The sequence below is a fragment of the Ursus maritimus genome (assembly GCF_017311325.1).
Source record: "Ursus maritimus isolate PB19 chromosome X unlocalized genomic scaffold, ASM1731132v1 scaffold_X1, whole genome shotgun sequence".
Classification (NCBI taxonomy): Eukaryota; Metazoa; Chordata; class Mammalia; order Carnivora; family Ursidae; genus Ursus; species Ursus maritimus.
This window is the reverse complement of record NW_024423319.1, coordinates 46,138,479-46,164,387: the sequence shown is the minus strand read 5'-3', so window position 1 is coordinate 46,164,387 and position 25,909 is coordinate 46,138,479. Positions and strand designations below refer to the sequence as shown.

Here is a 25,909-nt window from a genome sequence, read left to right as displayed (position 1 = left end):
GTGCCCTCCTTACTACCCATCCCCAGCTTATCCCATTCCCCCACCCTCCTCCCCTCTGAAGTCCTCAGTTTGTTTCTCATGGTCCATAGTCTCTCATGTTTCATTCCCCCTTCTGATTACCCCCCTTTCTTTATCCCTTTCTTCCCCTACTGATCATCCTAGTTCTTATGTTCCATAGATGAGAGAAATCATATGATAGTTGTCTTTCTCTGCTTGACTTATTTCACTTAGCATTATCTCCTCCAGTGCCGTCCATGTTGTAGCAAATGTTGAGAACTCGTTCTTTCTGATAGCTGAGTAACATTCCATTGTATATATGGACCACAACTTCTTAATCCAGTCATCTGTTGAAGGGCATCTCGGCTCCTTCCACGATTTAGCTATTGTGGACATTGCTGCTATGAACATTGGGGCGCATATGGCCCTTCTCTTCACTACGTCTGTATCTTTGGGGTAAATACCCAGTAGTGCAATGGCTGGATCATAGGGTAGCTCAATTTTTAACTTTTTAAGGGACCTCCACACTGTTTTCCAGAGTGGCTGTACCAACTTGCATTCCCACCAACAATGTAGGAGGGATCCCCTTTCTCCACATCCTCTCCAACAATTGTTGTTTCTTGCCTTGTCTATTTTTGCCATTCTAACTGGCGTAAGGTGGTATCTCAGTGTGGTTTTGATTTGAATTTCCTTGATAGGCCCAAATCTTATGTTCTATTATTGCTTATTCTTTATTGCTAATTCTTTGGGTGAACTTGGTTGAGGGGTTTGGGGAATAATCTATATACTGATGTTATCATTCTTCCCAAAAGGTATGTGACATATATATAAATTACAACCTTCCATTAGTGGTGTTGTTTCCTCCGGGGATCTTCTATTCTGCTCTCCTCAGCCTAGATTCCAGTATCCTGAACCAGCTATGTTATATCATGCACAGGTACAAAGCATTCCTACTGTTTTATAAATGAATAGATCATACTTCCATCTTTGTTTTTCAACTGTACAATAAATTATAATTTATAAATATACTATAATAAACTTATTGTATGTAATATAGTAAAATATTAAATACAATAAAACTACTTCCATTTTCTGCCAGAACGTATGGAAGTAGGAAACATGTCTTTCTTTTGGTAATGACCTTCCAATATGGGGCTATCTTAACTGTTTTTAAGATGTCACTGTGGGGGATATGGATTTAAAATTTCATAGTTAATGGGAATAAAAGGCACAGCATAGGGAATATAGTCAATGATATTGTAATAGCATTGTATGGTAACAGATGATAGCTACAGTGGTGACCATAGCATAATGTATAGACTTGTCAAATCTCTGTGTTTTACACTTGAAACTAATGTAATATTGTATGTCAGCTACACTCATTTTTAAAAATTAAAAAATATTCACCGTTAAAGAATCTTTTGTGTGGTGGTACTGGTGCACTCAGCATTGTTCATGCTCATTGCTGTGTCTTAAAGAAAAATTAGTCATTTGCTGACAAGCAATTTGGGTCTACGTAGCTTCTCTGATAAAAAGAACATTTTCTGGGAGATTAGGGGAGCTATTGCCAATTATATAAAACTGTAAGTATTATTTCTAATCCCCTCTAGTTCTTTCATTTGTAGGATGAAATTACTCTTTTTAGTCCACAAGTGTTGTAGACCCTTTTGGCATAACTCGTAGGATTATGCCAAGGTTAGAATGTTTGTAAGCTAATTAAATAATGGTTCCCAGGCAAGAAAAAACGTAAGTTTCTCCTTTATCTTTTGTACTGTACCTTTTTTCTACATTAAGAAAACATGTTTTAAATAAACAGTGACTGCTCTTTTTTAAAAAAAATTTTATTTATTTATTTATTTGAGAGAGAGACAGAAAGCACAAGCAGGGGGAGAGACAGAGGGAAAAGCAGATCCCCCCTGAGTGGGGAACCCTACATGGGGCTCAATCCCAGGACCCTGAGATCATGACCTGAGTTGAAGTCAGTTGCTTAACTGACTGAGCCACCCAGGCACCCCATCAGTTTCTGCTCTTGAGCCTCCATTAATTTTTTTTGTAATGAAACATTAAAAGCATTTCCTTCATTGTTTTTTATTTTTCTATTCAGGTATAATTTACATACAGTCAAGTGCATATCTTAAATGTATAACTCAGTGTTTCAGCCTCAATTAATTTTTGTTCTTTGAGAAGAGTGTAGCACAAAATAAAAACGTTACTAGACAGCTGGGTATTTGTATGGGCACATCTGCATGTATTTACATGTAAAATGTATACTTTTGTTTATGTTTACATTTCAAAAGCATTTAATGTTCAAAATTTCATTCTATTCTCCCTTTCAGGTATCGTAACAATTTGACTGCTGCCAAGAAAAATGAGTTGGTACAAAAGGTATGGATGATAAAGCTCTGTGTTAAATCACCAGTGTTTACAAATTGAGTTTTGGATATATATGATCTATTGGGAATAAGAAGGAAAGGTAGAATAGGTGATAGTATTTTTTTTCTTTCCCAACAGACAAAATCAGAGTTCAATTTCAGCAGCAAGACCTATCAAGAATTTAATCACTATTTGACAGCCATGGTTGGTTGCCTATGGACATCCAAACCTTTCCAGAAAGGATTATATATCAACCCTGAAGTCTTAGAAAAAGCTGGAATAGCAGAGTATAAAAACAGTTTAAATTTAGTTTATCACCCTGCTCTATTGAGTTATGCTGTTTCCTTTCTGCTACAGGTAAGGACATTTAAAGGATTTTTAAATTTTATATAGGAATGCTATAATGGCAGATATAGGAAATGCCATAAATTTAGTGTGTCTGAATTGTAAGATGTGTTCAGTCATTCCTTTTTAAGTGTCAGCTAGATTTTGGGCATTGTGCTAGGTTCTGGAGATTCAAAGTTAATTTAAGTAAGTTTCTATCCTCCCAAGAGCTTGGGCTTGTGGCAGAGACAGACTGGTAAATGTTACTATAATACAGAGAGGTGAAAGGACAAAAGGTACAGTTGTGAGAAAGCTGGGAGAGTGATTATTAGTTCAGTTCTGCGTGGGTAGAGATAGTACTGGGTAAGAAAAGGCTGTGGAGAAGTGGAAGCTCTCATAAAATCCTAGACAAGATGGAAAATGCAGGCTAAATAATATTATAATTAGAGTTGGAGTCTTCACCAAAGACTGCTGATTTAATGGATATCCATACGCTAGAAGGGAGGGAGTGTGGTCTTCTCAAGACTTTATCATCAGCCCTGTCATTTTCATTCTTTACCATAGTGTTAGGTCTTTGTCACTTCATTCCTTTATCAGTGAACTGAGGAATTCAAATGGTGTGCATAATCAAACATGTGGATGACACAACAGGATGGGATTACAAATGCAATGATAAGAGTCTAGATTCAGAATTCCCTTAACAGATCAGAACATTGAGAAATCAAACAAAATGAAAAAAAATGTACAGAATGGAGGAGATATTCATTGAATAATTGCTTAATATGTGCATGCAATGAACCAGGCACTGTTGTGAACAAGACACATCTGGGTATTGTCCTCATAGAGTTTACAGTCTGGTTGGGGAGGCAGTTATTAAATAGACATCTTAGAATAAAGAATGATGAGTAATACAGGGGAAGTACAGAGGACAATGAAAAAATGTACAGGGTTGCTCACCCAATTCAGGCTTTACAGAAATGATGCTAATCAGAACTTTGAATAATGAGCATGATCTTGTCAAGACAGGAGCAGTATTTGAAGAAAAATGTGAAGATGGAGCAGGGGACAGTGGATTTTTTCTGTTAGAGGGCTAGGCAGTAAGTATTTTAGGCTTTGTAGGCCATGTTGTCTCTGTCAAGACTACTCAACCTTGCCAGTGTAGTGTGAAAGTAGCCATAGACAGTGGATAAACAAATGGACAGAGTTGTGTGCTAATGAAAGTTTATTTACAGATACAGGTATTAGGTTGGATGTGAGCCATGGGCTATGGTTTGCTGGCCCCTATTTACAGCTTGTCATGTTTGAGGAGCTTAAGTAGAACTGTAGGGCTTGAGCAGGGATTCTACCCTAACTGAACAGAAGTACCCAGGGTGCTTTTCCATGATTACTCCCACCCTGAGACTCTGATTTAATAACTCTAGTGTCACATCCAGAATCTCCTTTTTTAATATAATTATTCTGATATACAACAAGGGTTGAGGACCACTGGGCTAGCCAGTAGCATGATAGAAGATGAGGTCTTGAAATGTAGTTGGACCAGATGGTAAAAAAAGTATTATGTAAGCCTTCAAAAACATATTGATCGATTTCAGTATTTGAATAAAAATTTATTTTTTAAGTATAGAGAGGGATTTCAGAGCTGTAGAGTTTAGTGATTTTATGATGTTCTTCTTTTTCTGTTTTTCTCACCTTAATAACTTGTCTTATTTATCATATATAAAAACTTGTTTCAAATTAATAGTATTTGTATTACTCTTAATGAGACTACTGGATGAGATTTGGAATACTTTTAGTTCTTTTTGCCTCTGGACTAAATCCTACTAAAACTGTACAGTGCATATACTATATTTTTTATATATTTAGATATATTGGCTTCAGTTTCTTTTCATGCTTTAGAGGTTGCTTTTTATTTTTTTATTTATTTTTTAAAAAGATTTTATTTATTTATTTGTCCGAGAGAGAGAAAGAGAGAAAGAACACAAGCAGGGGAAGCAGCAGGCAGAGGGAAAAGCAGGCTCCCCCGAGCAAGGAGCCCGATGTGGGACCTGATCCCGGGACCCTGGGATCATGACCTGAGCTCAAGGCAGACACGTAACCGACTGAGCCACCCTAGATGGTGTCCCTAGAGGTTGCTTTTTAAAATTTAATTTCATTCCTAGAATATGTAAAACATTTACCATATGTAAAAAATTCTAAACTATAGAAATCTCGCTTCCATTCTTGTCTCCTCCTTTTCTCTTCTTTGTCTTTAGGTAGCCATTTTATTGCTTCTAGTTTTCCCCATCTAATGTTTCTTTTCTTTAAACTTAGTAAGCATTGTTTGGGGCGCCTGGGTGGCTCAGTCAGTTAAGCGTCTGCCTTCGGCTCAGGTCATGATCCCAGGGTCCTTGGAATCGAGCCCTGCATCCGGCTCCCTGCTCAGCGGGAGTCTGCTTCTCCCTCTCCCTCTACCTGCTGCTCCCCCTGATTGTGCTCTCTCTCTCTCTCTCTCTATCAAATAAATACAAATCTTTAAAAAGTAAACAAACTTAGTAAGCATTGTTTTATAATCTGTGTCCAATAATTCCAGTATCAGAACTTTCCATGTGTATCTGTTGCCTCTGTTTTCTGCTGCTGCTTCCTCATGTTGCTTGATTTCTTTGTGTGTCTGGTTATTTTTGGCCATGTGCTGGATACCTGGGATATTATTTGTAGAAGGAATCAGAGATTAGAGTGAGATCTCCCTGCAGAGAGAACTTTCATTTGCTTCTTACGGGTACCTAGGAGTGCTCTTTGTCTGGGATTACCCTAATCCAAGTTCTATGCCTAAGGTTCCTTGGATCATAGGTGGATAGACTGCCAGCCTGTGAGAAGGCTAATTTACTTCTGGTGAACTCTTACCTTGAAGGTGTAGTCTTTTGGGTTTCCAGTGTAAAGTGGGGTTTGGTTTATAAGAGTTCCCACTTTTGGCAAACCCTGTGCTTTGACTTTAGTTACCTTAGCCCTTTGAAGCTGTGGAAGTGCAGCTCAGTTTTGCAGCTGATTCCTCTGGATTGGCAAATTGGTAAAGCCAAGAGTGACTTTGAGAATTAGATTTACCCATCTGGGTTCTCATCTTCTAGATATTGGCTTACCTTACCATAGATTTTGGCATTCCTTACCATAGAGTTAAGTCTTTGTTACTTTTTTTTTTTAACAAAACTTTTTTATGTTGTAAATTTCAAACACACAAGTAGAGAGAATAGTAAATAAACCCCCACATACCCATCACCCAGCTCAGTTTCTACTCCCACCTAGTTTTACCCTCTCACTCCACCCAATTATTTTGAAGCAAATTACCAAATGTTATATAATTTTGCTGTAAATGCTTCATTATATACCTTTAAAAGATAAGGGCACTTTTTAAAAATTTGTCTTTTTAAAACAGCTTTATTAAGATACAGTTCAAATACAATACAGTTCACATATTTAAAGTATACAGTTCAGTAGCTTTTAGTGTATTCACAGAGTGGTGCATCATCATAATATATATATATATATATATTTTTTACCCCAAAAGAAACCTTATAACCCTTAGCTGTCACTCCTGTCTCTCCATTCCCTGCACCCATCCTGGCAAATACTAATCTATTTTTTTTATCTATGTAGATTCACATATTCTGGAAATTCATAAAAATGAACTCATACAATACATGTTGTTTTATGACTGGCTTCTTTCACTTAGCATAATGTTATTTTTTAATGAGTTTTTATTATATTATGTTAGTCACCTTACAGTACATCCCCGGTTTCCGATGTAAGGCTCGATGATTCGTTAGTTGCGTATAACACCCAGTGCACCATGCAATATAGCATAATGTTTTTAAGTTTCATCTATGGCATAACATGAATCACTACTTCATTTGTTTTTATTGCCAAATAATATTTTTTAGTACAGATGTGCTCCATTTTGTTTATCCATCAGTTGATGGACTTCTGGGTTATTTCTACTTTTTGGCTATTATGAATGATGGTTCTATAAAGATTTATGTTCAAGGTTTTGTGTGAACATGTTTTCCTTTCTCTTGGGTATATACTTAGGGGCGAGAATGCTGGATTTTATGGTACCTCTATGTTTAACTATTGGAGGAACTTCCAGACTGTTTTCCAAAGTAGCTGCACCATTTTACATTCCTACCAACAGTGTGTGAGGATTCCATTTTCTCTGTATCTTCCTAAGACTTGTTATTCTCTGTTGTTTTTTTTTTATTCTAGCCATCCTAGAGGGTATGATGTAGTAACTTACTGTGGTTTCAGTTTTCATTTCCCTGATAGTTGTTTATGTTCAGTATCTTTTTATGTGCTTATTGCCCATTGCCTAATATATATTTTCTTTGGAGAAGTGTCTGTTCAGACCCTTTGCCCATATTTAAGTTAGGTTATTTGTCTTATTGTTATTGACTCATTGAGAGTCACTTCTATATTCTAGTTTCAAGTTGCTTATCAGATATATATTTACAAATGTTTTCTATTCTGTGGGTTGTCTTGTCATTTTTTTGTTGATCTCTTGAAGGACAAAAGTTTTTAATTTTGGTGAACTTTTAATTTATGAATTTTTTTATTCTGTCTCTTGTGCTTTTTAAAAATGACTTCCTATGTCCCCAGCCCCTGGCAACCACCATTCTGCTCTTAGCTTCTATGAGTTTATTTTAGATTCAACATATAAGTGATATCATGTAGTATTTGTCCTTCTGTGTTTGGCTTATTTCACCTAGCGTAATTTCCTTTAGGTTATCCATGTTCTCATAAATGGCAGGATTTCCTTCTTTTTAAAGGCTGCATAATATTCCATTGTATGTATATACCACATTTTCTTGATCCATTCATCTGTTGGTGGATATTTAGGTTGCTTCCCTGTCTTGGCTATTGTGAATAATGCTGTAGCGAACATGTGAGTTTAGATAGGAGAGATCCTAATTTTAGTTCCTTTGGATGTGTACCCAAAAGTGGAATTGCTGGATCATATGGTAGTTCTATTTTTAATTTTTTGAGGAATCTCCATACTGTTTTCCATAGCAGGGCACCAATTTACATTCCCACTAACAGCGTACAAGGGGTGCCTTTTCTCTACATTCTTGCCAACACTTGTTTGTTTTTTTGATAAAGTTAATCTTAACAGGTGTAAGGTGATATCTCATTGTGGTTTTGTTTTGCATTTCCCTGATGGTCAGTGATGTTGGGCACCTTTTTATGTATCTGCCGGCCATTTATATGTTGGGTTCTGTGCTCAGTGTGGAGTCTGCTTGGGATCATCTGGTAGTTCTATATCTCATGACCCTGAGATAATGACTTTAGGCTGAAACCAAGAGTTGGATGCTTAACTGCCTGAGCTACCCAGGCGTCCCTCTTAATTTCCTTTGTGGATAATTGGTTGTTAGTGTATTGCTTGTGCTTTTTATGTCATAGCTCAGAAATCACTGCCTAACCCAAGATCATGAATTTATTCCTGTGTTTTGTGTAAGAGTTTTATAGTTTTAGCTCTTATATTTAGATTTTTTTAATCTATTTTGTGTTAATTTTTGTATAGGATGTGATATAGGTATCTAATTCCATTTTTTTGCATGTGGCTCTTCAGTTTTCCCAACACCATTTTTTGAAAAGATTATTCTTTTCCTATTAAAATGTCTTGGAACCTTCAAAAATCAATTGACCATAGATTATGGATTTATTTTTGGACTCTCAGTTCTTTTCCATTAATCTATGTCTATCCTTACACCAGTACAAAACTATCTTGATTGTAGCTTTGAAATCAGCTTTGAACTCAGGAAATATGGGACCTCCAGCTTTGTTCGTTTCCAAGATTGTTTTGGTTATTCTTGTTCCCTTGAAATTCCATATGAATTTTAGAATTAGCTTGCCAGTTTCTACAAAGAACCAGATGGGATTCTGATAGGTAATCCCTAGATCAATTTGGACAGTATTGCCATCTTAACAATGTTGTCTTCTGATCTGTGAACATAGAATGTCTTTGCAATTATTTAGGTCCCCTTTAGTTTTTGTCAACAATGTTTTATAGTTTTCATAGAATTAAGTTTTATACTTCTTTTGTTAAATTTATTCCTGATTATTTGGTTTTTTGATGTTATTATAAATGTAATTGTTTTCTTTCTTTTTTTGAATATAGTTGACACACAATGTTATGTTAGTTTGAGGTGTACAACGTAGTGATTCAGCAAGTTTATACATTAGGCTATGTTCACCACAAGTGTAGCTACTATCTGTCCCATTACGTGGCTATTACAATATCATTGACTATATTCCTTATGCTGGGTCTTTTATTCACATGACTTACTCCTTTCATAACTGGAAGCCTATATCCCCCACATCCCTTCACCTAATTTTGCCCAACCCCCTACCCCCTCCCCTTTGGCAACTATCAATTCTCTGTATTTATAAGTCTGATTCTACTTGTTTATTCATTTGTTGTGTTTGTTTTCTGTTTTGTTTTTTTTAGATACCACTTATGAGTAAAATCATATGGTATTTGTCTATCTCTGACTGACTTCACTTAGCTTAATAGCCTCTAGTTCCATCCACGTCATCGCAAATGGCAAGATTTCATTCTTTTTGATGGCTGAGTAATATTCCATTGTATATCTATCCCACATCTTCTTTATCCATTCATCTGTTGATGGACATCTGGGCTCTTTCCTGGTAATATAGACATTTTAACAATATTTGTTCTTCCAGTCCATGAACATTGAATGTTTTTCCATTTCTTTGTGTTATCTTCAATTTCTTTCATCAGTATCTTATACTTTTCAGAGTATAGGTCTTTCCACTCTTTGGTTAAATTTATTCCTAGGTATTTTATTTTTTTTGGTGCAGTTATAAATGGTGTTGCTTTCTTAATTTCTCTTTCTGCTACTCCATTATTGGTGTATAGAAACGCAGTGGATTTCTATATTAATTTTGTATCATGTGACCTTACTGAATTCATTTATCAGTCCTAGTAGTTTCTTGGTGCAGTCTTTAGAGTTTTCTGCATATAGTATCATGTCATCTGCAAATAATGAATGATTGTTTTATTTTTTTTTAAAGATTTTATTTATTTGTCAAAGAGAGAGCCCAAGCAGGGGGAGCGGCAGGCAGAACAGGTAGACCAGGCAGAGGTAGAAGCAGGCTCCCCTCTGAGCAAGGAGCCTGAAGTGGGACTCGATCCCAGGACCTGGAATCATGACCTGAGCCAAAGGCAGTTGTTTAACTGATTGAGCCACCCAAGTGTTCCTGAATGATTGTTTTAATGTATTGTTATATGCAGTTTGCTTATATTTTGTGGAGGATTTTTGCCATCTGTGTACATTAGGGATATTGGTCTGAATTTTTCTTTTTTTGTGGCATCTTTGTGTGGTTTTGGTATCAGAGTAATGCTGGCCTTGTAGAATGTATTTGGAAGCTTTCCTTGCTCTTATATTTTTTGGAATAGTTTGGGGAGAATAAGTATTAAGTCTTTGTTAAAAGTTTGGTAGAATTCGGGGCACTTGGGTGGCTCAGTCGGTTAAGCGTCCAGCTCTCAGTTTCGGCTCAGGTCATGATCTTGTGGTTGTGAGATTGGCCCTGTGATAGGCTCCATGCTCAGTGTGGAGTCTGCTTGGAATTCTTTCTCTCTCTCTCTCTGCCCCTCCCCCTGCTCTCTTTCACTCTTTCTCTCAAGTAAATAAATAAATTAAAAAAAATTTTTTTTAAAGATTTTATTTATTTGACAGGGAGAAATAGCAAGAGAGCACAAATGGGGAGCAGCAGTCAGAGAGAGAGGGAGAAGCAGGTTCTCCCCGCTAAGCAAGGAGCCTGACGCGGGGCTTGATCTGGGATCATGACCTGAGCCGAAGGCAGACACTTAACTGACTGAGCCACCCAGGTGCCCCATAAATAAACCTTTAAAAAAACAAGTTTGGTAGAATTCACCTGTGAATCCATCAGGTCCTGGACTTTTATTTTTTGGTAGTTTTTTTTTTATTATTATCTATTCAGTTTTGTTACTTGTAATTGGTCTGTTCAGATTTTCTATTTCTTCCTGGTTCAGTTTTAGAAAATTGCATGTTTCTGGGTATTTATCCTAGGTAGTCCACTTTGTTGGCATCTAAGTTTTCACAGTTATTCCCTTATAATCCTTTGTATTTGGTGTTAGTTCTTACTTTCTCTGATTTCTGATTTTATTTATTTGGGTCCTTTCTCTTTTTCTTGATGAGTCTGGTAAGGGTTTATCAATTTTATCTTTCCTCCCCTCACCTTGGGATTTCTTTGTTCTTCTTTTTCTAGTTTTTTTAGGTGTAAGTTTAGATTGCTTTTGAGCTTTTTCTTGCTCTTGAGGTGGGCCTGCATGGCTATACATTTCCCTCGTAGAAGTACTTTCTCTGTGTCACAAAGATTTGGGACTGTTGTGTTTTCATTTTCATTTGTCTCCATGTATTTTTTATTTCTTCTTTGATTGCTTCATTGACCCATTGGTTGTTTAATATCATGTTGTTTAGTCTCCATGTGTTTGTGTTTTCTCCAGTTTTTTTTCTTGTGATTTTTTTTCCCAGTTTCATACCATTGTAATTGGAAAAGGAGCATGATATGATTTCCATCTTCTTAAATTTATTGAGGCTTGTTTTGTGGCCTAATATGTGATCTGCCCTTCAGAATGTTCCATGTGCACTAGAAGAGAATGTGTATTCTGTTGTTTATGGCTAAAATATTCTGTGTATATCTATTATGTCCATCTGGTCCAATGTGTCACTCAGAGACATTGTTTTACAATAGTTTTCTTAATTTCCTGTTCAGATTGCTCATTAATGCTGTATAGAAATGCAGTCGATTTGTGTATATTGATCTTACATCCTGAAACCTTGTTGAACTCATTTTTTTTTAAAACTCATTTTTACGTTTTACAGCTTTTCAGTGGATCCCTTAGGATTTTCTATACACAAGATTATGTTATCTGCAAACAGATAATTTTATTTCCTCCTTTAAAATCTGGATCTTTTGGGGTTTTTTTTCTTGTCTAACTAATTGCATTCCCTGGAACCTCAGGTACAATTAATGTTGAAGAAAAGAGGCAAGAATGGACAAGTTTATTTTTTTCTTGATTATTGGGGAAGTAATTTCACTTTCCTGCAGTGTGATATTAAGAGTGTTCATGGATGCCCCTTATCAGGTTGAGGAACTGCCTTTCTAATTGTAGTTCATTGAGTGTTTTTATCAGGAAACAGTGTTGGGTTTTGTGAAATGCTCTTTCCTGTATCTACAAATATGATCATATGGTTCCTGCCCTTTCTTCTGCTGATAATGTTAATCTGCTAAATATTTAGATATTTAGCCAACCTTGCATTCCTGGGATAAATCCCACTTAGTCATGGAAAACAATCCTTTTCAGATGTTGCCAGATTTGATTTCTTAGTAGGTTGTGGTTGATAAGGGATATTGATTTTTTCCTTGGATGTCTTTGTCTGGTTTTGGTTTCAGATTAATTCTGGCCTGATAGAATAAGTTAGGAAGTATTCTTTCTCCTACTCTTTGGAAAAGTTTGTGAAGGATTGGCATTAATTCTTCTTTAAATATCTGATAGATTTTACCAGTGAAGCCATCTGGTCATGGGCTTTTATTACTGAGAAGATTTTAAATTACTATTCAACCTCTTGTTATAGTTCTATTCAGCTGTTCTGTTTCTTCTTGAGTCATGTTCAACATTTAGTTGTTTATCTAGAATTTGTCCATTTCATATACTTTATCTAATTTACTGATACACCTTATGATACCTTTTATTTCTGTAAAGTTGGTAGTGATTTCCCCCTTTCATTCCTGATCTTAGTGATTTGAATTTTCTCTCTTTTTTTGTGTATTTAGCCTAGCTAGTTTGTCAATATTGCTGACCTTTTGAAAGAACCAATTTGGTTTCATTGCTTTTTCTCTACTTAAATTTTTTTTTAGTTTTAATTGTAATTAAATACACATAACATAATATTTACCATCTTAACCATTTTTAAGTATATGATTTAATGACATTAAATACATTTACATTGTTGTGCTACCATTACCCCGGTCCATCCACAGAACTCTTTTCATCTGGTGAAACTAAAACTCCACCTATTAAACAATATTTCCCTATTCCCTCCTCCCCACAGTCCTTTGTAGCCTTCATCCTGTTTTTAGTCTCAGTTTGAGTCTACTCTATGTACCTCATATAAGTGAAATCATATAGTGTTTGTCCTTTTGTAAATAGCTTACTTCACTTAGCATGTCTTCAGGGTTCATGCCTAACATAGCATGTGTACAAATACCCTTCCTTTTTTAAGGCTGAATAATATTCCACTGTATGTGTATACTATTCTGTTTATCTGTTCTTTTTTAAATCTCAATCCCTCTTTAAATTTTTTTTCATTTTAGTATAGTTGACACACAATGTTACATTAGTTTCAGTTGTGCAACATAGTGATTCAGCTTCTCTATACGTTATGCTGTGCTCATCACAAGTATAGCCACCATGTGTCACCATACAATGCTATTACAGTACCACTGATTATATGCCCTATGCTGTACCTTTTATTTCTGTGATTCATTCATTTCATAACTAACTGGAAGCCTGTATGTCCTGCTCCCCACCACTCATTTTGCTTATCTTCCTTACCTCCTTCCCTCTAGTGGCCATCAGTTCTCTGTATTTATAGGTCGAATTCTGGTTTTTGTTTATTTATTCATTTATATGGTTTTTTAGATACCACATGAGCGAAATTGTATGGTATTTGTTTTTCTCAGTCTGATTTATTTCATTTAGCATAATACCCTCTAGGTCCACCCATGTCTGTTTTATCTTTTGATGGACACTTGGATTACTTCTCATTTTTGGCTCTTTGCTGTGAATATGGGTATAGAATTATCTGTTCATGTCCTTGCTTTCAGTTCTTTTGGGTATATACCCAGGAGTGGAATGGTAATTCTATTTATACTTTTTTTAAGAAACATTGTACTGTTTTCCATAAGTGTTTCCGTATTGAGTTTATATTCATACCAGCAGGGCACAGGGGTTCCAATTTCTCAATGTCCTCACCAACACTTCTTATTTTCTGTTGTTGTTTTTTTTTGATAGCCATCCTGTGGATGTGAGGTGGTATCTCACTGTGGTTTTGATTCTCATTTCCCTAATGATTAGTGATGTAGAGCATCTTTTCATGTGCTCATTAGTCATGTGTTATCTTTGGAGGAATGTCTATTCAAGTCCTTTGCCCATTTTTTCAAATCAGATTATTTGTTTTTTTTGTTGTTCAGTTGTGGGAGTTCTTTATATAAAAAGTCTTGATATTTACCTCTTATCAGATAAGTGATTTACAAAGATTCTCCCCCATTCCATCGGTTGCCTTTTCATTCTGTTAATTGTATCTGTCAACATGTAGAAGTTTTTAAGTTTAGGGGCGCCTGGGTGGCACAGCAGTTAAGCATCTGCCTTCGGCTCAGGGCGTGATCCCGGCGTTATGGGATCGAGCCCCACATCAGGCTCCTCTGCTATGAGCCTGCTTCTTCCTCTCCCACTCCCCCTGCTTGTGTTCCCTCTCTGCTGGCTGTCTCTATCTGTGTTAAATAAATAAATAAAATCTTAAAAAAAAAGTTTTTAAGTTTAAGGTAGTCTTGTTGTTTTGGTTTTTTTTCTGTTTTTGCTTTTGTTTCCTGTGCTTTTGGTGTCATATCCAAGAAATCATTGCACAATCCAGTGTCATAAAGCTTTTCTCCTATGTTTTCTTCTAGGGATTTTATAGTTTTAAGTCTTATGTTCAGGTTTTTAATTCATTTTGAGTTCATTCTTGTCTGTGGTATAAAGTAAGTGGTCAGCTTCATTCTTCTGCTTGTGCATATCCACTTTCCCCAGCACTATTTGTTGGAGAGACTGTTCTTTCCTCTTTAAGTGGTCTTGACACCTTTATCAAAGGTCTTTTGACCATATACTACATGAGAGTTTATTTCTCAGCTCTCTATTCTGTTCCACTGATCTGTAGGTCTGTCTTCATGCCAGTACCACACTGTTTTAATTACTGTAACTTTATGGTAAGTTTTGAAATCAGGAAGTGTGAGACTCTTTGTTTTGATATTCTTTTTTTTTAATATTTTATTTATTTATTCGACAGAGATAGAGACAGCCAGCGAGAGAGGGAACACAAGCAGGGGGAGTGGGAGAGGAAGAAGCAGGCTCATTTCGGAGGAGCCTGATGTGGGGCTCGATCCCATAATGCCGGGATCACGCCCTGAGCCGAAGGCAGACGCTTAACCGCTGTGCCACCCAGGCGCCCCTGATATTCTTTTTTTTTAAAGATTTTATTTGAGAGAGAGAGAGAGCATGAGTGGGGGGAGGAGCAGAGGGAGAGGGAGAAGCAGACTCCCTATTGAGCAGGGAGCCTGATGTGGGGCTCCATCCCAAGACCCCAGGATCAAGACCTGAGCTGAAGGCAGATGCTTAACTGACTGAGCCACCCAGGAGCCCCTGTTTTTCTGTTCTTTGTTTCATTTATTTCTTGTTCTATTCATTATTATTTATGATTGACCCTTTACAACACAGGTTTGAACTGCATGAGTCCACTTCATGCAGATTTTTTTTTTCAATAAATGCAGTATAGTTCTGTAAATGTATTTTCCTTAGGATTTTCATAATAACATTTTTAAAAATTTAAATTCAATTAGCCAACGTATAGTACAGCATCAGTTTCAGATGTAGTGTTCAATAATTCATCAGTTGCAAATAACACCGAGTGCTCATCACATCACCTGCTCCTTCTTTTCACTATATCTGTATCTTTGGGCTAAATACCCAGTAGTGCAATTGCTGACTCATAGGGTAGCCCTATTTTTAACATCCTGAGGAACCTCCATACTGTTTTCCAGAGTGGCCGTACAAGCTTGCGTTCCCATCCGCACCAACATTTATTGTTTCCTGTCTTGTTCATTTTAGCCATTCTAACTGGTGTAAGGTGGTAATGTTTTCTTTTCTCTAGCTTACTTTATTGTAAGAATACATTATATAATGCATATAAAATATGTACTAATCGATTGTTTATGTTATTGTACAGGCTTCTGGTCAACAGGTTGTCAGTAGTTAAGTTTTTGGGGAGCCAAAGTTATACACATATTTTTGACTGCACCATGGTTGGCATCCCTAACTGCATATAATTCAAGGGTCACTTGTACTTTCTTCTTACTTTGAGTTTAGTTTGCTTTCCTGTTTCTAGTTTCTTAAGGCAGTAGGTTAGATTATTGAATTGAGATCTTCCTTCAGAGACTTTAAATGCTGGGTTTTTAAAAATAGTCTTTGCCAAATTTTCTCATTTTCTGGGGAGTGGGGCCACAGAACTCATGATCTCATCCTGGAAGTGGAACTCAGTGTGGGCAGTTTTTATCATAAAGCAACCACATTCGGCTTCTTGAATATCCTTCTAGAGACATACTACATATTTCTGTGTAAATGACTTTTTACAACACTATATACCATATTTACTTTCCTGCCTCTTGAATTTTTGATGTAATATCTAGGCTTTTGTTTCATATTTGTATGTAAAGGGCTGCCTCATTCTTTTTGATCTCTCCATAGTATTCCATCATATGAATCTATGTTAGAGTTAAGCATATAAGTTGAACATTTGTTTCTAGTTCTTTTATGAAATTATACTCTAATGAATATACTTAAACCATATACATCATTTCATACATATGTAAGTGTGTCTGTGAATAAAATTCCTCTCAGTGGAATGGTTTTCAAAGTGTATATCTTTTTGATTTTATTGGGTATCGTTAAATTTTAGCTTTTAGGGGTGCCTGTGTGGCTGAGTCAGTTAAGTGTCTGCCTTTGGCTCAGATCATGAACCCGGGGTACTGGGATCAACCCCTATGTCAGGCTCCCTGCTCAGCGGGAGCCTCCTTCTCACCCCACCCACCCCTCCTCCTACTTGTGCTCTCTCTCTCTCTCTCCTTCTCTCTCTCAAATAAATGAATAAAATCTTAAAAACAAATAAATTTTAGCTTTTAGTAGAAGTTATATGAATTTACATTTCTGCTAACAATCAATGTTTTGTTGGTTTCTCCATACTCTGTCAAAATGGTTGCATCCAGTTCTTATTTGGTAAATCTTATAAGGAATTAAAGGTAGAGTAGGATTGATTTTCATAAGTGAAATAATTTTTTGTTCCAGACTGTGTGTGTTAGAAGACTCAGTCTCTAAAATAGTAAATATTATCAACTTGAACATAGGTAAGCAGGCTCGTTTTGTAGGATCAGGAATTGATTGATATATTCTTTTAAATCAGAAAACAGTTTTTAAAATGTTGAAGGAAGGTTGGTTCTGACTGGAAGGTTTAAATTCTAGTAGCATAGAGCACATTTGGCAAAATGTGAAACTGCCATTTTTGTAACTGATGATGTTTCTATATGGTTCTGAAAATACTAGGTTTTTAATGTCAAGCTGTGTTTTGAAAGAATGCCTTTTGAGCCCTTGTCACCAACAAATTGCTCACTAAGTAATCTTACCTTTGAGATTGTAAAAATAACCTCTGATACCATGGCGGTATGATGTAGTGCTGACATTTTTATTTTATGGAATTTTAACGTTGTAATTATTTCAAACTAGTCAGCTTTTTAGAGATAATTTAGTAAATTTAATTTGGCCAATCCATTCTCAATATCAAAGAACTCCACTCAGTTAATGAGTTGAAATATTTTGAACATTTGTAGAGCCTACATTTCAGGAAATTTTGAAACTCTAGATTTTATCATAATTACCCATGATTTTATCATAATTAACCTGTTTATTCATTCAACAAATATTTATTTTGTGTTCGCTATGCCTCTCACACTGGGAATATAGTACCTAAGAAGACAGATACCATCTCTGCCCAAATGGAGTTTATATTCAAATAAGAACAAACAGTAAACAAGTAATGAAATAAGTAAACATGATCATTTTGAATTTTGAGAAATGCTAGGAAGGGAGGTAAACAGGGTTGGGTAAGAGAAAGAGTGGCAAGTTGTCAGGAATGAGTGTTCAAGAAAGGCTTTTTGAGGTGGTGGCATTTAGTCTAAGATTTCTTCTAAAAGATGAAAATAAGCCAGCCTAGGAATAGCTGGAATAAGAGCCTTCCAGGCATTGGGAATACAGTGACTCAAGGGGTTCAAGGAAAAAAGGAAGGCCAGTGTGTCTTATAGCTTCAGGAACAAGAGTGAGAGTGGAATGAAGTAAGATGGCAGAGATTCAGGGGCTATCTCTCTTACAGATCTGTTGGGAGTGCCATGGGAAACAATGGAAATTTTTTAAAGCAAAGTCTTAGTATGATCCGAGTTTATGTTTAATAGAGATCACTTTGGCTTTTCTATGGAGGATAGAGTTATCAGAGGCCCAAGTGGCTGCAGGGGCACCAATTAGGAGGCTTTTGGTAGAGTCTAGACAAGAGATACTGGTAGAGAGTTGTATACATATGGTGGTAGTAGAAATGGATGGAAGTGGACTGATTTGAGATGTATTGCAGAGGTAGAACAGACAGGACTTGATGAATGGCTTCATTAGAAGTGGGAGGCAAACCATAAGAGACGCTGAACTCTAGGAAACAAACTGAGGGCTGCTGGAGGGGAGGTAGGTGGGGGGATGGGGTAACTGGGTGATGGGCATTAAGGAGGACACTTGATGTGATGAGCACTGGGTGTTATATACAACTGGTGAATCACTATATTCTACCTCTGAAACTAATAAAAAAAAGTGGGAACGAGAAAAAGAAAAGGACTTTTGAGTTCTTTTTAATTGAGCAACTCGGTTGATGGTGGTTCCATGTATTAATAAGAGGAATACTGATGAAAGAACAGGAGAGGTTATTTTGGTTTGGGGGGAGGGCAGGTTGAGACTCAAGTTCTGTTTTGACCTCCTTAAGTTTGAGATGCCTGTTAGACATCCAAGAAGTGTAAGTATAGGCAATTTGAAGCTGGGCTTGGAGTTCAGGAGAGAAGTTGGAACTAGAGAAATAAATATGGAATTCATAAGCATGGAGTATATTTAATCAATAAAAACACATGTTCTTTTCACTTTTTAGCTTCTCAGAGATCAGGATGCATCTTGCAATTGATGTCAGGCAGCAATGAAAATACAGTTGTCATTTGCTGTTTTTGAGTGTGCCCAGGCAGATTACCAGAATCAGACCTTGCAGGATGGTTGTCAGCAGGTTGGGGAAAAGACTTGTAGAAAATATTGGATCACTCTTTTAAGCCCCCAAAACCAAATGTCTTAGAAGAAAGGGTGGGGGGAAGCCATGAACCATACATGTTATGGACTTTCCTTGAAGTAGGAGCCAAAAATAGGTTAGGTTTATGTAATTGGGACCCCAACACTAGTATCTTTTAGTTCTTTTAAGAAATGTTGCATTGCCAACACTCTGGCACAGAAGATGATATTGTGTGAAAAAACATAGTTATCTATAGCTCTTGAGTAGAAAAGTAATTCAGAAGAGTTGGACTCCAAATGTAAAATTTTAGAAATACTTTTACTTAATTTTTTTATATTTACCATTTCATGTTTATAAAAATGATGTATGATCAAAATCTGCCTACATCTTAAAACTCAATCATAATAAAATAAAAAATTCTAAGTGTTAAGAAGACATTATGTTATACATAGCTTAATAGGCATGGTTTTTTTCTTAGGAATATATAAAAAATGTTTGTTATAGAATTGATGACTTTTCATTGAGATACAGTGGGTGATAATTAAAGATAGAATATAAATGGGATCACCTAGGTCTGAGTTTTCATAATCAGTTTTTATGGAATCTATGTGCACAGACTGCCTCACCAGATTTCCCCTCATCCTTCAAAACTCAGTTCAGGTATCCTTTACCTCAGAAGACGCCTTCTCTAACATTTTTTATCTTCACTCCAGTGGCTGAGTACAGACTTGAGGCCATAAATTAGCAAAATGGTACTCACTTTATTCACTGTAATCTTATTTTCCTTCTGTTTGTGCTATTAGGGAGAAATTTGGAAGGTTACAGTGAGTGTTTACTCAAAAGGAATGCAAGAGTGATAGTAGGAATAAATGTAGCAAATGAATCAGACAGTGAAGAACCATCTTAATTTTCTGGTAATTTTTGCTAACCAAATATTTTCATCTCCTGTCTCCCCACTTTTTTTGTTTTTGTTTTTTAAGGAATGGCCAGAAGGAAGAACAGTAAACGTGAGCTCTATTCGGGTAAATACATTTATTTTCATCATGTTCAGGGATTTACTATAGCTTCATTTCATCAACAAATTTATACTTTTCCTTTTCTCCCAGTCTTAAGCCTGCTGCCTCCACAAAGTCAAAGTGAAGTGCTTGCCTCTTGAATTATTTCCAGTGACTTTTTTTTTTAAAGATTTTATTTATGTATTCGACAGAGATAGAGACAGCCAGCGAGAGAGGGAGGAGTGGGACACAAGCAGGGGGAGTGGGAGAGGAAGAAGCAGGCTCCTAGTGGAGGAGCCTGAAGTGGGGCTCGATCCCGTAACGCTGGGATCACGTCCTGAGCCGAAGGCAGATGCTTAACCACTGTGCCACCCAGGCGCCCCTATTTCCAGTGACTTTTATGTGAATTTGATGGCACATATCCTCTACAGTCTTCTCTAAGATATAACTATTCATAGTTTGACTCTTGCTGTTGTATCTGTGCATTGTCTCATTTTATAGTACAGTTGCATGTCTCGAAAGTGTGACTGTAATGAGGCTGATTTAACAAAACCTAACCAGTTATCTCATTATAGAAACTCTGCTGTATACATATTTAATGTAGGCAGTGATATAATAATGTCTGCTCCCACGTTATCCATTTTAGATGTTAAATTTCTAGAGCATGGGGATGATGACCCATTTCCATTTCATAGTACTTGTTCAGTTGAACAGCTTAAATGTTTTGCCAGTATGATAAAAGGAATGTTTAGCTCTTAAACTGAGTACTTTCTGGTTTGGATGTTACTTTAGTGCCTGAGTTCCAGTTAGGAACCTGGCCCCTCTGAGCTAATTCTTGGTATGTGCATTCAGGACATTGGGAACTTTTCCTAGGCAAAGAAGAGGAGGTAGAGAATAAGCATAGTAAATATTTGATAAGTAATTTTCCCTTTTTTGTACCTGCAGGGAAAGAAATGGAACTGGTATTTGGACTATTTATTTTCAGAGGGGTTACAAGGCTTGAAACTTTTCATAAGAAGTAGTATTCATCATTCTTCTGTCCCCTGATCAGAGAGCATAAACCACAGCATCAACATTAAGTGAATTTTGACTGAAACGAACTGACCATACCGGACTAAATTCTTTTCCTTGTTGCTAGAGAGGCCAAGTGGTTCAACTTGAGTTTCCATAATCTTTTCATCAACAGACTGCCATCCTCAGGGAGTACTTGGACTGGCCTTCTTTGCGTGGCCCAGGAGAGCCTCAGTGTGGCTAGCTTTATTCTTCAGGATCTAGCTTCTTCTGCCTTCCACCAAATTATACGTAGATACATCTGTTATGTTATGGGATTTTTTACATTCTTGTTGACTGTAAGTTGCATTGATGGAAGAGAGCAGGTAATATATAGTGGCAGTTAAGCCACAGACATACTCATGCAAAATGCCCTGCCTCTGAAACCTCTGGGGATATTGTCATTTTCCTTATTGTGAACAACAGTGTCAGCATCAAATTAACAGGATATAACATTTACAACTTTAACTAGTTGGTAGCTTCCTGGGCCTTCACTGGTAGCAATTTGATGAGAGAAGGAAGTGGAGAGGATTGTGGGATAATCTAAAATGTTCCTATTTATTCCAGTTTGATTTCACAAAACTGTACTATTTTGTGTCTGTGTGTGTATGTATATGTTATATATCCCATTTTTAAGCGGTCAGGCCCAAATAAACAGACTTTATTTTCAGGGATAATTCGGAAGCTTTTAAAAAAATTTTGTAGTAGCTAGAATATCTTGCTGAAAATTCAGCCTCACTACTACTAACTCTTCCCCTTTTAATAAAATTCATATCATTTGAGAGAAATTAAGCTGAGTTCATTTTGTTTTTAAGGGCACATTCTCGTGGTTTTTCTTTTTCCTTTAAAGCAAAACAAAACTCTATGTTATTAGGTAGTGTTCAGACTAGAATCCCATTCATTTTTTGATTCAATACATATTTATCTAGCTTACTATGTGGCAGATACTCTTGTGTGCTGCTGTATAGCTGTGATCAATATAAAGTACAGCTTTTGTAGAATTTACTACATCCCTTTGGAGAAGGCAGACAATAAAAATATATGCAAAAATATAGTATGAGGTGCTATAAAGAAGCAGCAAGGAATAGGAGCAGAAAATTGAGAGGGTTGCTACTTTAAGGCCTGTTTGAGGTGACCTATGCAGGAGCCCTAATGAAATAAGTATATGAGCCATGTGAATATTTGGAGAAAGAGCATTCTGGGCATAGGTAAAGGCAAGTTGTGAAAGTCTTAAAAATGTTAACTTAGTTGGCACATTTGAGGAATAGCAGAGAGGCCAGTAAGGTTACAATAGAGTAATTAAAGGAGAAGAGTGGTAAGAAATGAAATAGACAAGCCAGAAAGTAGTTTCATGAAGACCCTTGTAATGTGTTATAGATATATGATAGGAAGCCATTAGAAGGATTGAGAGCAGAATGATATACTTTGATTTACCTGTATGGAGCTGTAGTTTGAAGGTTAGACTGAAGAAAATTAAGGGTTAAAGCAGAGAGACCAGTTAAGTTATTAAGAGTTCCAGACAAGAGTCTTAGACTAGTGTGGTAGATGATGGGGGAGGTGGTTAGATACTGGATTTAGGCTCTACTTTAAACGTAGAGAAGATAGGATCTACTGTTAGCTTGGATATGAAGAAAGGGAAAGAGAGGAGTAAAGGGTAACTCCTAGGTTTTTGAGCAACTGGGTGAGTTCTGGGATGCAGAGATGAGGCATCCTGGAGGAGGAACAGGTTTGAAGGAATGTGGACTCAGAAGTTCTGTTTTGGCCATGTTAGGTTGGAGATGCTGAGTAGGTAGGTGGATATCCAGGTCTAGAGTTCAGGGTACACGTTGGGACTGGCAAAATTAATTTGGGCATCATTAGTGAATAGCCATTACATTATATGGGATCACTTAGTGCAGCTAGAAAAAAGAAGGGAAAGACAGCAAAGGACTGAGTCCTGTGGTGTAAGCCAATATTAAGAAGTAGAAGAGAAAAGGAGGAACCAGCAAAAGCTGAGAAAGACCCACCAGTGGCTAGAAGAAAAGTGAGGAGACTGGTTGTTGTGACGGAAGCCAAGTGAAAAAAGTGTTTCGAACAAGAGAGGGAGCATTTATTGGTGTGGAATGTTGCCTATATACCCGGGTAAAAAAGTTTTAGCTACTTTGAAGTAAATGTGATAGTGTCCCCAATAGATAACCTTTCTTATGTAGAGAGTTCTCTTTTGTTTTTAAGTTTGCAGTCCAAATAACTTTCCATATTGTTATTCAGAACATGATACTTTGGTCGTTAAGATCAAGTGGAACTTTTCATTTGTGAGAAGGGGTTTGATTATTTTTCATGAAATTTAATCCCTAACAATCTTCCAGTCATGGAAGAAATTTCTAAACCTAAGTTTTTGTTCCAGAAAAAAAGCAGTTTTCCCTTATGTTTGTCTTTTTGTTCAGTAATGATTTCCTGAGTATCGTTTCTGTTCGTATTCTTCTCTTGATCCAGTTTTTTAACCCACTTAAGATTAGATGTGCAAATAAGCCAAATCTAGTTATTTGAAAACTTTTTTGAAAAATGTTCATGGCAAAGATAAAAAAGATTTTAAAAGAATAACTATTTTGCCTAGAAAGGAAAAATAGAAAATTTGATTCATTATACCAGTTGTACAGAAAGAATACTTTCTTTACCTAGTATTTATGTAAAATTGTTGACGTTATAAATATTGACAATAATGTTCAATACTAAGTTACTGTTAGATTTCTAACATTTTGGGGCACCTGGGTGGCTTAGTCTGTTAAGCAGCTGCCTTTGGCTTGGGTCGTGATTTCAGGGTCCTGGGATCTAGCCCTAGTCAGGCTGTCTGCTCAGCGGGGAGTCGGCTTCTTTCTCTCTGTACTCTCCCCCTCTCTCAAATAAATAAAATCTTTTTAAAAAAAGATTTCTAACATTTTATTTTTCTTTTTATCATAACTTCTTCCTCTTGGTCTTGAGGACAATTTGGAAAGAAAAGTAGATTAAGTCTTTGGTGTCTCACATAAAATTTCTATTGTTTGCAGACATTCTCTATTTACACCAGATACATTTTATATCACACAGTGGTTTACTAGAAATAAGAAAAAATATTCTCTAAAGTTGGTATTATATTGGGGCATCTGGGTGGCTCAGTCAGTTGAGCATCTGACTCTTGATTTTGGGTCAGGTCATGATCTCAGGGTTGTGGGATTGAGTCCTGCCTCGGGCTCCCCGCTCAGTGGGGAGTCTGCTCCTCTCCTTCTCCCTCTCCCTCTATTCCTCTCCCTCACCCCTCACCCCCACTTGCACTCTCTCTCTCACATAAACAAATCTTTAAAAAAATAAAATAAAACAGGTTATTTTTAAAATCTCTTTTCAGTTGATGTAACATTTTACTTCATTTATTTTTTTAATATAGAATATTCTCATCATGTAAGAACATTCTATTTTTGATAAAGATGGATGCTATGGACTGAATTGTTTATTTCTCCCAAATTCAGACATTGAAGCCCTGACCCCTAATGTGATAGTATTCGGAGGTGGGGCCTTTGGGAGGTAATTAGGTCATGAGAGTGGAGCCCTCATCAATGTGATTAGTACCTTTATAGGAAGAGACAAGAGAGATACTGATCTTTCTCTCCACCATGTGAGAATAGGGCAAGAAGGTAGCCATGTACAAGCTAGAAAGAGGGCTCTCACCAGAACCTGTCCATGTTGGCACCCTGGTCTTTGGACTTCCAGCCTCCAAAATTGTGAAAAATAAATTTGTTTTTCAATCGACTCAGTCTGTGGTATTTTGTTATAGCCTCTTGATCTAAGACAATGGCCAACAATGTTTAACAGAATATATTGTTGACCTGAATCATCAATGCTTTACTTTTTTTATAATACTCAGAAAAGGATGTCCTCCCAAGAAGCATAATAAGTACCCGTGAATTAAAGTCCACTTTTAAGTATGTAACAGGAAAGCAAATTTTTTCAACTGTCGAGGAAGAATATTAGCTTATCTAACTAGATTTGGTGCACAGACCTGAGGGCTGGATTTTAAGGAGTCTTTTCATTGCTTCTAGTTGTAGGTTTTTTTTTTTTTAAAGATTTTTTTATTCATTTATTTGACAGAGAGAGAGAGAGCCAGCGAGAGAGGGAACACAAGCAGGGGGAGTGGGAGAGGGAGAAGCAGGCCTCCAGTGGAGGATCCTGATGTGGGGCTCGATCCCAGACCGCCAGGATCACGCCCTGAGGCGAAGGCAGACGCCCAACAACCGAGCCACCCAGGCGCCCCTAGTTGTAGGTTTATCATTAATGAATTGTGTGACCTTGGAAGCCACTTAAGTACTTTGCCTCTTGATTCCCTCTTTGGTAAAATTTAGATTCTAATGTCTGTCTTTCAAAAGTTTGATACATAAAATGATAGAAAATCTGTGAAATTTCATTGAAAAGCCATAAAGGGGAAAAAAGATATGAAAGTTTTCCCTACCTTTGAATTCAAAGTTTAACAATAGAATGTAATTGAAGACTGTCCCAGAAGGTAGTAGCTCACTGAAGTAATACGCATTTTTCTGTACTTTACCTTCTGAGTGAACAGTTGCCTGAGCCTTTCTGGAAAAAGTGCTGAATATATGAATAAACATTTATTCAAAAATTTGACATCTGGTCATTTATGAGTATTCCAGCCCTGGATACAATAACACAGTTAATATCACATGAAATTGAACAAGAATGCAATTTTTATATGCTTTACTTTCCCCTTGTATTTATCTGTAGACAATTTTCTGCTACCTGAGGTAATGAAAGAGAAGGTAGTATATAATTTTTAAAATTAGATAGTACTTTTGATTCTAAAAAATTAGAAATGAATCATTTATTTACAATCAGCATGGTAGATAGGTTAAATTCGCAAATGTGATCACCAGTTTCTGCAGTCAGTTGAAAATTAAAATGGGGAGGTTTTCTGGATGGCAATGTGAAGAGTTCAGTGGAACTCCCCAGAGAAGTATCTGTCTAATTGGT

The 25,909-nt window shown here is 36.6% G+C and overlaps 1 protein-coding gene across 1 annotated transcript in view; it reads left to right on the top strand.

Moving 5' to 3' along the window:
* The window catches only part of CENPI (centromere protein I), a 59,494-nt gene extending 37,914 nt beyond the window's left edge, over nucleotides 1-21,580 (top strand). The window contains exons 17-21 of the mRNA XM_008701699.2: nucleotides 810-934; nucleotides 2,334-2,382; nucleotides 2,509-2,727; nucleotides 19,856-19,897; nucleotides 20,816-21,580. Coding sequence (XP_008699921.2) covers nucleotides 810-934; nucleotides 2,334-2,382; nucleotides 2,509-2,727; nucleotides 19,856-19,897; nucleotides 20,816-20,917 — 537 coding nt within the window. The 3' untranslated portion in view covers nucleotides 20,918-21,580. The remainder of the gene's footprint in view (nucleotides 1-809; nucleotides 935-2,333; nucleotides 2,383-2,508; nucleotides 2,728-19,855; nucleotides 19,898-20,815) is intronic.
* The last annotated feature ends 4,329 nt before the right edge of the window (nucleotides 21,581-25,909 follow it).